Below are 16,571 nucleotides of genomic sequence, written 5' to 3'. Positions count from 1 at the left end.
TAAATGTAACCTGATATCTTTTTCCAGGTTTCTTCATAAACGAAATAGTTTTCTACAGCGTTGGTTATCACGAAATTTTAAAACTTTCCGCAAGCCGAGAAATTTTTTGAAATTATTTAAGAAATGTGCTGAATAGCCCTAATTTTTCAAAAAATCAGGGCAAAAACCATACAAAATAATGCGCTGGAATATGCTGAAATGCACTGGAACTTTGTAGGAAAAACTTTGAAATTTCAGCGCATTTCTTACAGAGTTCCAGAGCACTTTAGATTTTCAGAAAATTAGAGTTGAGTGCGACTAGGATATATAAAGATATATATGATTTTTATATGCAATAGCTAAATAACACTTCAGTACTGTACGTTCGAAGTGTCAACAACTCGAGTTGTCAGCTCTAAAAATTTTTTAAAATGGAAGAATTGCGGTGAATGCTATGAACAAAAAACTTAACCGTTAAAAACACTTAACCTCACCTAAAGTCACCGTTTGTACCGTATTCGCAGGTTAAAGATGCGGGCGCCTTCTGGTGACGAAATAAACATGTCCAGCGTGATTCGCCAATAATTTTTTTTGCAAAACCTAAATTTGGGAGCCCAACTTCTAGAATATAAAATTAACGACGTTTCAAGTTGTGTTGAGGGGTTGATGCTGATGAGTACCTGTTCTAGTTGAATGCCCATTCTCTGAATAATCCTGAAAAAGTCCTTCCTGAACTCTCTCTTCATTCTGGTCTGTCTGTGCTCTTTGTCCCTCGTACTGTACACCAGCACGAATTATGCGTCAACAACATGCATTATTTATCAATTTGTTTTAGACCATAAATGTAACCTGATATCTTTCTCCAGGTTTCTTCATAAACGAAATAGTTTTCTACAGCGTTGGTTATCACGAAATTTTAAAACTTTCCGCAAGCCGAGAAATTTTTTGAAATTATTTAAGAAATGTGCTGAATAGCCCTAATTTTTCAAAAAATCAGGGCAAAAACCATACAAAATAATGCGCTGGAATATGCTGAAATGCACTGGAACTTTGTAGGAAAAACTTTGAAATTTCAGCGCATTTCTTACAGAGTTCCAGAGCACTTTAGAACATTTCAGCGCAATATTATAAGGTTTGCGCAGATGTTTTTTGAAAAATAAGCGCATTCCAGCACACTCTTACAAATTTCCAGAGCGTTTCAACACATTTCAGGGCATTCTTATGTAACGTTTATGCGCTGAATTTATTTTTTTAAATACGCTTATTTCAGCTGAAAAACAAGTTTAGGTCTGATCATAGCTGATTATCGTATGGATGGGTCTTATCATAGCAACGCCAAAAGCACTTACGAAAAAAGAGCTGAAATCTGGTAATGTTTCATTATTGTCTGCATTGGTCCTGATCATGGTCATGATAATTTTTTGGTCATTTCTCGGTGACACTGGGTTATTTTCGGGTAAACCCTGGACAAAAATTTCTTCAAATTGGGCAAAGTTTGGAAAATTGTGGTGAAAATTGGAAAATTATAGTTATTTCGGGTAAATTGCGTAACAGTTAGGTCAAATTTAGTTAAATACAGGGTACTTTTTTCCGATATTCCTTTTTCAATAGAAATGGGTTTTTTGGTCAAAATTTGGTCTTTTTGCAAGAATTGGGGATTTTGGATCCGGAAATTTTTGTTTTCTTAGCAAGAATTGGGAATTCTTTGATCAAAAGCCGTTTGTTTTTCCCCAAGAATTGGATTTTTGAGAGAGTTGATTAGCTTAGGGCATAAATTGGGTATTAATTGATAGGAATTTGGTTTCGTTGACGTTATAGTAATTTTCGTAATTGCGTACTTTATGCCAAAATTGGGTAGTTTCAGCACAATTTGGGTATTTTCTAAGATGCAGTTGGTGATGGTGGCAAGAAATGGGCATAATTTTATAAGTTCGGTATTTTACTACATAAATTGTGTTCTACTTGCAAAAATTGGGTTTTTTTGACAAGTATGGGTATTTGATTATTTTTAGCACACCTTAGGTTATTTTTGTAGCCGGAATTGGGCATTTTTGAATACTCATGGATTGAGTATTCTTATGCACAAATTGGGCAGCTTTTGGCAAAAGTTGACTATTTTGGACAGGAAATTGGTGATTTTTAGCAAGAATTTGGTATTTTGTGGCGAATTGGGTTTTTTTTATTAAGAATTGTGAGTTTTCTGGCAACAATTGGATTTTTAGTTGCTAGTATTCGGTATTTGTGGCAAGAATTGCGTATTTTTGTTAAGAGTTTAGTGTTTTCTGGCAAGAATTGGGTATTTATTTTCCAGAATTGGTCGTCTCCGGAAAGAATTTGGCATTTTTGGGAAGAATTTTGCATTTTTTGTCAACTCTCATTGAAATAACTTTTTTCTTATGTACTTTATGTACGCCCTGAATTTGCTGTTTCTTTGCTCGCTCAAAAAAACATACCCGGCAGATTGCCGGAAAATAGCCGCCGTTGATTCCAATAAGCATGATTGGGATTGAAATAACAGAAGATATTGAAAAAAAAGATTTTTGTAAAAAAAAACATTTTTTTAAGTCCGATTTATTTTGATGGCATTTCGTAGTTGAACATACTTCTGTTTCTTAGAGAGAGGCTACAGGGGCTAGTATCAATAACAAGAAGCATTAGAGATGGTAAATAAGACTTATAGGAACGACGTTCAAATAGCGGGTATCTAAAATTGGGCTTTATGGGTTTATCCCGTTTCTATTTCTGACTTCAATTTTTTATACTGACTCTGTTCATTTTATACTGACTCTGACTCATGACAATTTGTTGGAAAAAGTCGTACAGTAGCTATAGAGCTCAATTTTTAGACGAAAAAACCGAAACTGTAATCAAAATTAAGCAGCATACGATACAATATACTTATTTCACTGGAAAGAAATAACGTTATTTTAAACGAGGCATGAAACGTTATTTTACATTTGATAGCTTACGGAACCCTCAATTTTTTTATTTCAAATATCAGCAAATAGCATTTATCAATCAATATTATATTTTGAAAGGTGAAATTTAATCCCAGGATTATAAATTTTAGTTTGGTTGTTTCTTAAAAAAATGATCAAATTTGATCACATAGCACAGAATTATTTGGTTACCAAGCACACTTGTAATTCAAAATAACTGCAAGGAATATTTTTGCGGCAATTAATCAATCAAAACAATGGAGCGTTTCTATTTCTGACTTCCATTTTTTATACCGACTCTGTTCATTTTGAATTGCTTTGCTGAGCAACTGATGTTCAAAATCACTTTTAGCAGAATGAGAGAAGAGAGAAACTAGCCTAGAGAAGTCAAAAAGATTTCACGCAAAATGTTGAAAAGGCGGCAAAATGAGCATTTCACGCCTTTTAATGAAATGAATAGGAAAAAAAATAAAATTAGGAGCGCTATAATAGCCGGCTGAGAAGATGAGGGCGGCTATTAACAACTAAAAACCGTAACGCCTCTTCGAGTCGTAAACAAGACATCGCCCCAATACAATTCAAATTCTTTTAATTGTTACAAAGGGAGAGCGCCTAAACAGTAACCGTTGAGAGGCTGACGGTGGCTATTATTAAGCAAAGCAACATATACATTATTTACTTTTGATAACAATTTATGGTTCCAAAAATTTTCGGGAAAAGAACAGACGTAGCCGGCAGAAAGCAGCTACCATTGACCCCCTGATGTCCTATCGGATCAAAACGCAAAACACAAATTTTGAAACCTGCAGCCTGAAGATCAAAAAATTAACAAAGGAATTTTCCAGTTGTGCTAGATCTAGCTTCTCAGGATCTGAAAAAATGTGTGACGATATATTTGAATTGTATTGGCATCAAAGTACATTATTTCCATTTAATTCGACAGACTAACGATGAGCCAGTTTATTAACTAGACGGAATATTTAATCAACAACATGGATATTTGCACACTAACTTCAAAAAAATTGCCATTTATAGCAATTCATTAGTCAGTTAAATTAAGATATTCATCGAGATTACTAGAATATGGTTGATTATCAGATATAAGTTATAATAGCGTTGTTAGACATAGTAAGAAGGAGAAATGAGGATGTCGTTGAGGGTGTTGAGTTGATCTTCACTGAATGACTCCTTGTGCTTTGTCCAGTTATCGTGGTGTGTCCGTTTGAAGTCCATCAGGGTGTCCCGCACTGTACCCTAAAACTCACAGAGCGTTATTTCCTCAACACAAAGCACCAATCACTGTATTGCAAACAATTCTAACCAATGAAACAAAAACGACTTACGTCGGGCGTATTGCCCTCAAACGAATATCGAGCGGTTGGCTTCGTCATAAGCTAGTGTCAACTCTAGTACGCATTGGTAACATAAAGTACCAATGGTGTCGTAATATACATGTCTCGCGTGGCAAATCAGGAGCACCAAATTATATAATTCGCTAAATAAAAATGGAATCGAGAAGATTCGACAGCCAGGTTTCAGAGCAATTTCCATATCTGCTTTCTTTCGTTCACAACTTGAGATTAACAATTACTTTCTTCGATTTTCTGGACTGTTCTGGAAATCATAATTCTTTGATGCTCACGCTCTACTGAGATCATAATTTTATCTCAGCAAAAATTAGACTACTAATTTTGTGTCGTTGTACTCAAAGTTTGCTTTAGAAGGTTACCTCAATAGGCGTTGGGTCACAAACGTGATCAGCCAATGACATCAACACACCAGGCATCCAATCAGGCACACTGTACGGATAAGCATTAATGCACGCTTTCAAACCCAACACGCCAGCGTGTCTCTGCACTAATGCACTGTTAGATGATGAACTGCTCAATGATGACGCATTGGCAGTTTGTTCATTGTAAGATTGTGTGCTCTCCTTTTCACTGGATGCAGATATTGTCGACTTAACAGAGTTAGCTTTGTTGAGTTTTGAAGCCCTGAGCTTTGTGAACTTGCGGATGAGAGACCGGTCCACTCGGATGACTCCACAGTGAATGTACCCACTAAGAGTGCTGCAAGCCAGTTCCCGTACCTTAAACAACAATTCAACTTATTTTCTCAATATTTGTAGAAAAATCTTTTCAATCTTCCTACCTAAATTTCTCTATTTCATTTCCTTTCTATAAACATAGCCGGCAGAAAATAGCCGCGATAGACGCTTGTGGCCTTCCATGAATTGAAACAACTAAAGAAATAAGATTCAAATTGACCACCAGTCTTTTAATAGATCAATAACTTTTTGGGTTAAATTCGGACTCTCATTTTTATGAGACACATACGCTCTGTAAGGAAAAAACCCTAAAAGAGCTTTTTCAAAGCTAATATTCGAAATCAAATCCCAAGACTCTAATACTCAAGACTTAGGGCCTATACGTTTGGCACTACTTGAATGCACACTATTGACCTTTAGTTAGAAACTGTTCGTAAAATTTGGAGTTCCATAAGTGAGTTCAGAAGTCATTTTTTAGTGAGGTAAGTCACGCAATTGACCTAAAAGCAGAACAAATGACGCACACAAATTTTAACTGCAAAGCAGTAGAAATCAGAAAGTGAAAAAGTCAATTTCAAGAAGTCAGGTCGCAAGAATCATCGATGGAGCCGAATTAAAAAAACATAGCCGGAAGAATTCCGGAAACGGCTCGAAGAGTAGTCTTCGTAAAAAAATTGCCTTCTAAATCAACTACTTCCTTACAAGGTGACAAAGAGAGAAAATCAGTCAAAAAATGAAGGCAGCCCATAAAACCAACAGAATTAAAAAAAATACATTCCACCTATATATAAAACAATCCAAACCTTCTGTACGCAATTGAAAACGTACCCGGCCGATTGCCGAAAAACAGCCGGTACCCGGCCGATTGCCGAAAAACAGCCGACGTTGATTCCCGTAACCAGGATTGGGATTGAAAGAAGAGAAAAAACTAATACAAAGATCGAGTAACGGGCATCTAAATTTGTCCTTTGTGGGTTTATCCCGTTTCTATTTCTGATTTAGCTTTTTGATACTGACTCTGTTCCTTTGGAATTGATTTGCTGAGCAACTGCTGTCTAAAAACACATTTAGCAGAACGAGAAAAAAGTGAAACTAACCTAGAGAAGTCGAAAAAATTTCACGCAAAATGTTGAATAAGCTGTGAACTAAGGTAAAGAGAAAAAGTTTAAGACGAAATTTTTTTTAAAAAATAGAAGTGCTATAATAGTCGGTCGAGAGGCTGAGGCGGCTATTTAACACCAAAGTACGTAAGCAGCAAACATCAAGCCATATTAGGCTCCCAAAACTTTGTTTTGGAAGAAAAATTGAATACTGCAAGAAATGGCCAAAAAATAACACAAAATGTATCAATTTCCGTAAGTTCGCTCAAGCGCAACACTATTTTACAATATAAAAAGAGCAAACATTTGGAAATTGAATAAACTTTGTCGGTTTAACTAAAAATATTAGTTGTCGCATTAAATCAAAATGAACGCTATAAAACTAAACAATGACCAGAAAATGAATCAGATCGAAATTATTCAAGAAAAAGACTACATAGACAGAACATTTTTCCAACGCAAAAAAATAGTATGTTACAAAAAACCGAGTTCTAAGAACATTCGCAGAAAAAGAGTATTGTTCAAAAGTTTTAAACGTGAAGCTAGCAACACCTCGGTGCCATTTCATGTTATTAAAATCAACTGCAAACAAAAAATTGAATGGAAAGACAAAAATTATTAGTTCAAATCAATAATTTTAAATTTAATAAAGGCAAAGCAAATGAAACTGAAGATTTTAAGAGAAAGTTAGAAAGAAACATGCTAGAAGATGGAGAACACATACATTGTGAAAAGGCTTTAAAAAAAATAATTCACAATTTCTGAAAAATCAAAAAACTAAATTGGAAACTATTAAAATAAACAAAAATTAGGTAAAAAGCATGGAGTTTTTGTCATTAAGCAATTGGGGTGTAAGAAGATTACAATACATAGCCATCTTCCTGTCTCAGTAAAAAGTAAAAACAACTCAATTGCGAAATAGTAAAACAATTTGAAAAACATACCCGGCAGATTGCCGGAAAATAGCCGCCGCTGATTACAAAAACACCTCACGTCAAAAAGAGGCATCCAATTCAGGAATAATCAACAATACTATGAAATATTTAGCATTTTGGTTTAAAAACTCCGCTCAAAGAGCCAAACATCAAGAAATTAACTGAAAAAATAAACATAGACGAAAAAATTGAGAAAAATGGGCCAATTTTGCACTTGAAACGCATTATTAAGCTCTCAGAAACATTTTGTGGCATTGTTTTAAAATGGTTGCATAACAATGCAGCCCAGCATAACCATGCAGCACAGCAAAAATTACTTCTACGAAAAGCAAGTTACAATAAAAAAAAATTGGGCCAGATGTACGAAAACACGGCTAAAAACTTGTTATCCATATGCTCCATTCTCTCAAAAACTCTTTTCAAAGTCAAAAAGTCATTGACTGAACGCAGCGCATGAACAAAAAACTTTTCTCGCTCATAAAAAATTACTTCACGCGTCAATTTTACTCACTTTCACTATTAGGTCAAAACGCCGCCTGAACAAATAGTACTTCCGGTAAAAAAAAAACTGAAAAAACAAATACTCCTCTTCGAGTAGTAAAAAAACCACGATGTCCCCAATAATAGCCGATATCTCTTCGCGGCTATTAAACAGGAGCTGCGAACAAAAATTATCACATTCTTTTAGTAACAAATTCAGCTAAGCGCTGTATATGCTTGATTAGTTTACAATTCGAGCTTTATCAATTGTGGTGCCGATTACAGTAATAAGCTCATAAAGCAGAAATTACTGTACACCAAAACTTCGCTGATAAGCAAACAAACGATTCCTTCATACCTCTAATTTATCGTCCTTGAGTAACTTGATGATGACAGATTGAATTGTGTCGAGTAACTGCCTTCCAGGTAACTTCTGTGCTTCCCCATTATTTAAAGCTGGAGTGGACAGTTGAGATGAGGATGGTTGCATGAGTAGGAAGAGGTTTGAAAGAGCGAGCTGTTGGAAAAACACAAGGACCAATCTCCGGCTGCGCCATGGGGCATCAACACCACTCATCTAAAATAGTTACAGTCAATACCAATCAACTCAACATAGTGCCTGAAGCAACAGTTATTGGCCCCTTGCATTAAGAACCATTGAAGACATGCAATGCTGTGAAATCCTGAATAATAACCACAAAGGCTGAATGCGACTAATTAACTAGCAACCTTTCCAATGACATTGCATGCATCATCAATCTAGAGCGATCAGGAGTTTTGCCTCTCGGCAAGTGGTCAAACATAAGCAGGTGTTTGCCGCTCATTGTAGTTGCTGACTGGTCCAAAGTTACATCGGCTACCGTGCTTTTTTGAAAAAAAAATGTTTTGCCATATCATCGAAGGTCACTTGGCCGAACCGTACCTGCTCGGATACAGCTTAAATGAGGCACACTATTCTGTCTTTGTTTATAGAGGGGACTGTTTTTACGGGGGTCAAGCCTCCTTGCCAGTCCCGGTTTTGCTCTATATTGAAAAAGTGAGAAATTTAAAAATTCAAAAAAGAAATTTTAAAAAATTGGGAGAAAAAAACCTCGTCCATAGCTTATTTCGCCAAATTTTACATTTCTCGCATCAAAATCAACTTTTTCGATCAATTTTTCTGGACTTTTGGGAGTTTTTTGGGACATATGCATACATCAGCAATCAAGTTAAATGTCTTTTCAATAAATATCGAAACGCGTATTTTAAGTTAAAATTCATTCGGCTGCAATCATAGCCTCAATGTAACTGAATATTACATATTTTAAAGCTTCAAAGCAATAGCGAGGCTATAATTGGTCTCAATGTGGTTTTAAAACCTAATTGGATTTTCAATTGTATTAAGGGCTGTCTTTATTTTTTTATTTTTTATTTTTTTTTTTTTTGGGGGGGGGGGGGGGGGGGTTTACAACAAACAAAACGGTCAGTACTTTTTTACAGATTTTGATACCAAAATGGTCTATTCATTTCGATAACTGGCATCTTTTGACGTGCAGTCACAGTTCGAGCGGCTATGGCTGTCCCCTGATTCTTTTGCTTCAAAAATGTGTCTTCACATATTTACAGAAAACTGGCCTGTAATCAACTTGGCGCAAAGAAGCACAAAATAGCACAAATTTGGGGATTATCGTGACACTTACTCTGTTTCTTTATTATGGTCACAGTGAATTCAACGCTCCTAGCTTTGATTAAAAAGCAATTTTGGAAAGAGCTTTCATTAAATTCGGTGATATATTTTTTGAGTCTCTGCACCACATTAATGGGTACATAACTTTTACATTCTAGGAGGCAGGTGCGCTTTATTTCACGTGCACATTATAATTCATCACAAAATTTGAATTGGGTGGAATCAATTAAAATGGAGGGGGAACACATCCAACTTCATGATATATAGACAAATGTAGAGTCGTGAGAGAGAAGACGAAAAATCTCATAAAATAACAGAACCAAAACATAACCGACTAACGTCGGGCGAATTGCTCTCAAACGACCGGCGAGCGGTTGGCTTCGTCAGTACCTAGCCACTGTTTAGTGAGGTTGGCTTTAGCTTGATTGAAGGGGCCTGAGATTAGGGTAATAGAGGATGACATCACGCCACATAACAGCCGCTGAAGTGCGGCATCAACAACAAAAGAATTAAGGGGGGAGGGGGAGAGTGAGGGAGGGAGGGAGGGAGGGAGGGAAGGAGGGAGGGAGAGGGGAGATGGGGAGGGGAGAGGGGGGAGGCGGAGAGGGAGAGGTGGAGAGAGAGATTAAACGTGAGCGAGAAGGAGAAGGAAAGAAACGCAAGCCAACACAGAGAGGAGAGCGAGAGAGACCTAGGAATTCGTTCCATGATGATACTCGACTCTACAACTTCAAGTTTTCTAAACTTGTTAGTAACTTAACCATATAGAAAAAAACTGCAAGTGCAAAACTCCAAAGAAAAGTTTCCACATTTCGCAGTGAAGAAAATGTTCAAAAACATTTTTGTCTCTGGATTTTTGTCATGTAACCCATCTGCAAGAATTAAAAAGCTTCGTTGGCCAGTAATGAACTCAGAAAAGGACAAAAATATTCAAAAATTTTAAAAACAATTGCAAATTTTAACAAAATCTTGCAAAAATTCGTGATATTAATATCTTCAGAACACCATTCCATGGTCTCAAAAGACCATCTAGTATGCCTATTTCAAGCCCTAAAGAGTTTCACTGGCTCATAAAGATCCATACACTTGGAACACGATAATAATTTTTCAAAAAATTTACAAATTAACATTTATCAAAAAATTTCTAAAACTGGAGTCATTAAAATGAAGATAACCATTCCATTTACTCTAGAAACTAAGAAACATCTTAGTATCAAAACTAGAAGGAGGCTTCTAGGCACTTGAGAATGAAAAAACCTCAAAAAAATGACACAATTTCAAAAAAACATGAAGATTGTCAAAAAATTTTTCAAAATGCTAACTCATTGAATGTTAAAATCTTTAAAAACACTCTATTGCAACTAAAAAATAGACAATTATTTGTTATCAATTTCTAGAGGAGGTTGCTTGGCTCTTGAGGCTAGAAAAACCTAAAAAATGACAAAAAAATGTCAAAAAAACTTGAAAAATTTCAAGTTTTATAAAAACAAATCGATAAAATTTGCGATATAAAAAAAGTTGAAAACCATTCCATTACCACCAAAAACTACGCAGCCACATATTACAAAACGCTTAAGCATGTTTTCTGAACCATGAGGCTGAAAAATCTCGAATAATGACAATAAATGTTAAAAAAAAATTTAAAATGCTATTTTTTTCAAAAAAAAGCTAAAATTCGTGATGTTAAAATCTTGAAAAAAGTTCCATTGCGTCTAGAAACTAAACATTAACCTATCACCAAAATCCTACAGGACGCTCCTTGGCTCTTGAGGCTGGATAAACCTAAAATCCGACAAAAATTTTTAAAAACCTTGAAAAAATTTGCAAGTTTTTTCAAAAAATTGCAAAAATTCGCGAAGTTCAAATGTTGAAACCATTCTATTACCACTAGAAACTGTGCGGTAACCTATTATAAAACCATAGAGTGGGCTTCTTGACATCTAGGGTTGATAAAACTCAAAAATGTGACATAAGCTTTACAAAAATGACAAAAATTTTCAAAAAGCTTGAAAAAAATGTGAAAATTTGTATAAATTTGCGTTTTTAGCGAGCGGTCGTTCGTCAGTAACTAGCCATGGGGGGTTCTGATCGGGGTGGAAACAGTCGAGTGGGGGCAACAGCGCCGCGGTGGGGGGATGGGGGGCAATAGTGGAGGGGGTCTTCAACATCTAAGAACCGCTCTTCACACCATAATTATAAGTCTCCAAAACAGTTTGAGCTGAAACAGAGCTGAAGAAGGCTCTAAGAGCACTTAATGCCTGGGCGCTACCTGTTTATCTGGTTTTGGAGGACGAAAAGTCAAAAGCGTCAGACGAAAAATCGGTCAAGCGAAAAATTGCATAAAAAAAGACCGACAGGACTAATATAATTGCTACAAACTTCGTTTGAGAGCAATTAAAAATAATTTGGAAAGCTTTTTCTGACAGCAGTTAGGAACACGTTTGAAAAATATTCTACAATTTTGCGCATACCTATTCCAAAAACTGAGTTCAAACACTGATGAAGCAAATAAAAGAGTTTATTTCCTGTTTGGAATCATCGCGAGATAAATTTTTAGCTTGGATATTTTCCAAGTTTTCGCAATTTCTCAACAAAAAACCTCGACAAGTCAGCAAAACACAGTTAAAAGGTCTTAAAATTAATTATGTAGTTGTAGAAACGACAGGTAAAATTAAACAAAAGCCACAAAATGTTTGAAACCGCAAAAATAGCTGAAAATACGCCAGCTTTCAAGCATCGATTTTTTCCCAAAAAAGAGCTCTTATAACTAGTTGAAGTCTAGGCACAAGGCTCTAAAGCTAAAACATGTTGGTCAAGGATGCTCAAAAAATCGGAAAATTATTGGAAAAAAATGGGCTACCATAGAGTGCGCGCATCTTTTTTCATCAGATGCGGGAAAAGTCCATATCAAGCTAACCATGTAGTTTACACCCATTTTGATAACATTGAAACATTTTCCTAAGTATTTGCTGAAAAGTAATCGAACAAGGTTTCAAAATATCAACACAAGTATTCCCCCTCACCTTCTTAATGCTCGCCTCCAATAATCCCAAAGAGCTCGGGTCCAGCATGGGTGCCAGAGCACACCTCTGCACCGTTTGGGTTGCAATCTTCACATGGTCTGGTTCAGGGTCCAGCCCATCCACCAGAGCAATGTAGGGAAGCAGAGGATACACATATGCAGATGCAGAGCGGTGATAGAAGCAGGAATAGTTCTGTAGGGTTGACACGATCTGTGCAACTGAAATAAGTCTTCAGAATAAACTAGACATTTCAGAAAAATCAACTTCCTTCGTGGCCTATCAACAATTTTATACAGGGTATAGACATCAAAAAGCGTAGAAGTTTAACAGTTTAAACCTAGTTACGATGGTTCCAAAAAATTCAACATTCAACACAATTGCAATTATAGAGAGTGTCACAAAGATGAAAAGTGCGAGAGTAATTCGCATCTAATGAGAAAACAAATGATAACGGTTCAAACGTAAAATTTGTGCACCATTTTCATAAACACGAATTAGAATTAGCGCCAAAAATTCAGGGGGCCGATCAACAGGTCGATGTTTAAAATGTACGACATTGGATTTTGAGATTTTTCATGTATTAAATACTTTTGTCGTCCATTTGATACAAAATTTCCGTGTCTTCCATTTGAAACATGGTCCATTTGAAAGGCCCGCAAAGTTTTATTACCGCTCAATTTCACATCGCGTTTTGATTTGTGAATGAATAATCCTAACAATTGCAAATAGTTGTGTATTTGTCACTAGAATAGCTCACTAGAATTGACTTTATTGAGGAGGATAGCAGACTCGGAGTGAGCACTGTTGTCGTCAGCCGAGAGAGGTGCTTCAAATGAAGGATCCAGCAGCTTCTCCGCCACAGGCAGCCACAACTCCTCACACAGGTGCCTAGTGTCCATTAAAGAATGTGTGGACATACACCATGATTTGTGTTGGTTGTAGTACGCCAGACAGCTCGACACACTCCTAAGGATTATAGCAATAAAAAGAGAACATTCCATTGCAACTAAAGTCGAACACCTTTACCCAGGAGGTTAATTACTTCTGGATGCCAATCACAATCTTAGATTTGAACTTGGATCACTATTAAATCTCACTAAAACTTGCCGTAACTAAACTTAATCGAGCGCCCAGTACTCAATCTATCAGTAGTCCTATCGCGTAAAAAGTGATCCAAAGAATTGTGGGTCCAAATTGACCAAAATTCAAAATCGCCTTCATTAACATGAAGTTCTGCTTCCTCAGCAGCTTCGTTGAACCGTACACTTAGAGCCTACACAGGACCAAAGGCCGCTACACAGACTTAATGCCCTCGGAAGCCAGCCATTTTATCGCAGGTTCGTTTGAGGAAAAGTCATATTGCCCATGTAAGTAAGTAAAAGAACATTCTCTGAGCGAAAACCTTGAAGCTAAAATGTTTCATAAAAAGACTAAATTGATTGCTTCAAACTTTGTTAAAGAACAATTAATCAAAGAAATTGAAATAAATCTTACTGGCATGCAACAGCTCTGTACTTGGTGAAGCGGTTACCAGTAAATCCCAACATGAACTCCATGTGCCTCTCCTTGAGAGAATTAGACTCATAACTCATGTAACACATCATGTGGTTAATAGTCTGTGCCATCATTACACCTTGCTTTGTGAACTTGTCCTCATGAATCGTCTTTCGAAGCTTGTCAAAAATCCATTCGAAAAACCACTGCACCCGCATTGGGTCAAAATCCTTCAAAGCATGGGTGAAAAAATTATCCCAGGTAGGTTTTGTATCGTCACTCACCGCCGACATTTTAGCATCAAAAATTGGCAGAATGTAGTCCTTGCATTTTTGACACTGCTCGTAAGACCAATATCTGCTCGCATGCAAAGCTCCACAGCAAAATTCAGCCAGAAACCTGTGCGAGCTGTCTTTTGTTTCAGCTACAACTTTCTGCACGGAATTGTCAAAAATGTCGAAAGCCTTCTCTCCCATAAGACGAAAAAGGAATTGCCAGATTTTGTATCGGCAGAATTTTCCCGTTTCTCGTGAATTTCCTTCATAATTAACACCAACCTTCTTTTCTTCAGCGCTGAGATGTTTTACAAATGGTTCAACGTTACTCTGGTTCGAAAACCAGGAAACTATAAAATTATGTAACGCTGAGTAATTTTCCGTTGCTTTGCAAAAGTGTTCACTTTGCTCTTGGGGCGTTGCACTGACATATTTCATCATTTCCGATGCTTTACAATTGTATATAAAGTAATTTCGATCAAGAAATTGGCGCTTATTGTAGGCTTTGACATCCAATTCGATGCCTTTTGAATACATGTTCCAAGTCTTCAGTGTTTTCTCGTCTAATTGTTCACACTGTGATAGAGAAAGAGGCACTTCGAGAGTCGAGTTATCTAGAAAAACATATCAAAATCAGAAAATGATGGTCTCTCGAAGAAAAGTAAGCTCTTTCATAATAAAGCGCTGCTTCTATGTACAGATATTTGTGTTCTATCTAATATCTTGGAGGAAAGATGTGGGTTTAACTCTCAATGACTAATTTACATATCAGAACATAGTTCCTTTCTTCGTGGAAACTTTGTGACTCATTACCTAAATATAAGGTTTCACGATACTTTGGGTTTTGATTAAGCCATGTGCGCAAACTGATTGCTCTGAAATTACTTTTTTTACTTTTACACTACGTTAGACATATATTTTCTGGAAGTACCGCTAGCAGAGTCGATCTGGTAAATTTCAGTTTTAAGATCTGAATATCTTTCACGGAAAATTTCCCTATAAATTAATTTAACACAAAATCCAAAAGATTAGCGGGAAAACAGCCGCCATTGATTCCCGTGACCCCCTTGGGATTGAAATAAAAAATGATTGCTTTTCAAGAAAACTTAAAACCCGCGCTTGAGCTAATGGATTCGTAGTTAGGTAACTTCCTGTTTAATAATGAGACTATTCATAAATTAGTATCATAAGCAATAAGTATTAGATCTGGTAATCGAGGTAAATTAGAACAAAGCTTAAATACTGCGCATCTAATACTGTGCTTCATGTGTTAAACTCGTTTTAATTTCTGATTTGGGTTTTCGATACTGACTGTTTAGTTTGCTTTGCTTGGCAGCTGCTGCTTAGAAACACTTTGACCAGCATGCGCGAAGAACGAAACTAGCTTGCAGACGACCAAAATAAATCATTCAATGTCAAAAAGTGGCAAGATTGGGTAAAGCAGAACAAAATTCTGTTTGACAACGAAAAAAAAACAGCAGGACAACTCCTGAGTACAATCTAAACAATTGAAGGAAAAGTTAACAAAACTTTGAATTGACCAGCAGACTAGATGAAAAATACAGCAGTCAAAATGAAACAGCCAAACAGACAAAAACAGTTTCAGAAATTTAAACGAACAGAATTAAGAGCGTTTCAATTGTAGAGCTTTTGGTATCAGCAAGTTACAAATGAGGTCTTCACTCGACAGTGGAATTGAACAGGAAAACTTGCCTTGAAATAGAAACTAGTAAAAAATGCTTGACATAGAAGTCAAGCAGAGGCAGACAAAGACAACAACTATCGAAAAATTGAATTCAGTAAAAACTATGAATTGCTGACGGTTCAAGCGTTTCAATTCTTCAAACCCCGACCTTGTAAAGAACAAAGCTACAGAAAAAAATTTGCCGCAAGCCAATCTTCAGTGGCAGCTGCCGCTTTCACGGTCCACTTGAAGCAAAGAAACAAAACATGTAAACATAGCCGGCAAATTGCCGAAAATATTGGATTCGTAGCTAAGTACATTCCTGTTTATTAACGACATGAATTAGTATCATTAACATTAAGTATTAGATCTGTTAACCAAGGTTAATTATAACAAAACTAAAATAACGCGCGTCTAATACTGAGCTTCATGTAATAAACTCGAACTATTTTTTGATTTGGTTTTTCCACATTGACTGCTTAGTTTGCTTTCCTCAGCAGCTGGTGCTTAGAAACAGCTTGACCAGCATGCTTGAAGAACAAAACTAGCTTGCAGACGACAAAAAATGATTCAATCTTGAAAAATCGGCAAGATTGTGTAAAGCAAAACACAATTCTGTTTGACAACGAAAAAACATAGCAAAACAACTCCTGAGTACAGTCTGAACAATTGAATGAAAAGTTAACAAATCTTTGAACTGACCAGCAGACTAGACAAAAAACAGAGCAAGCAAAAATAAAGAGCTAAACAGACAAAACAGTTTCAAAAATTTAAACAAAGAACAGAATTAGGAGCGTTTCAATTGTAGAACTTTTGGTATCAGCAAGTTAAAAACGAAGTCTTCAATCGACAGTGGAATTGAAAAGAAACTAGCCTTGAAAAAGAAACTAGTAAAAATTGCTTGACATAGAAGTCAAGCAGAGGCAGAAAAAAATCAACAGCTATCAAA

General features: G+C 36.3%; 1 protein-coding gene across 1 annotated transcript in view; it reads right to left on the bottom strand.

The window, feature by feature from the left end:
• Positions 1 to 3,802: 3,802 nt before the first annotated feature.
• Positions 3,803 to 16,571, bottom strand: part of LOC142345802 (proteasome activator complex subunit 4A-like) — a 55,617-nt gene continuing 42,848 nt past the window's right edge. Inside the window, exons 13-18 of the mRNA XM_075398168.1 lie at positions 13,664 to 14,552; positions 12,927 to 13,135; positions 12,170 to 12,387; positions 7,839 to 8,057; positions 4,648 to 5,007; positions 3,803 to 4,172 (exon numbers count right to left, since the gene is read on the bottom strand). Coding sequence (XP_075254283.1) covers positions 4,038 to 4,172; positions 4,648 to 5,007; positions 7,839 to 8,057; positions 12,170 to 12,387; positions 12,927 to 13,135; positions 13,664 to 14,552 — 2,030 coding nt within the window. The 3' untranslated portion in view covers positions 3,803 to 4,037. The remainder of the gene's footprint in view (positions 4,173 to 4,647; positions 5,008 to 7,838; positions 8,058 to 12,169; positions 12,388 to 12,926; positions 13,136 to 13,663; positions 14,553 to 16,571) is intronic.

This window comes from Convolutriloba macropyga, chromosome 9 (genome assembly GCF_964194025.1).
Source record: "Convolutriloba macropyga chromosome 9, txConMacr16.3, whole genome shotgun sequence".
Taxonomy (NCBI): Eukaryota; Metazoa; Xenacoelomorpha; order Acoela; family Convolutidae; genus Convolutriloba; species Convolutriloba macropyga.
Note: the sequence above shows the minus strand (reverse complement) of the source record. Positions and strands in the feature narration are given on the sequence as shown.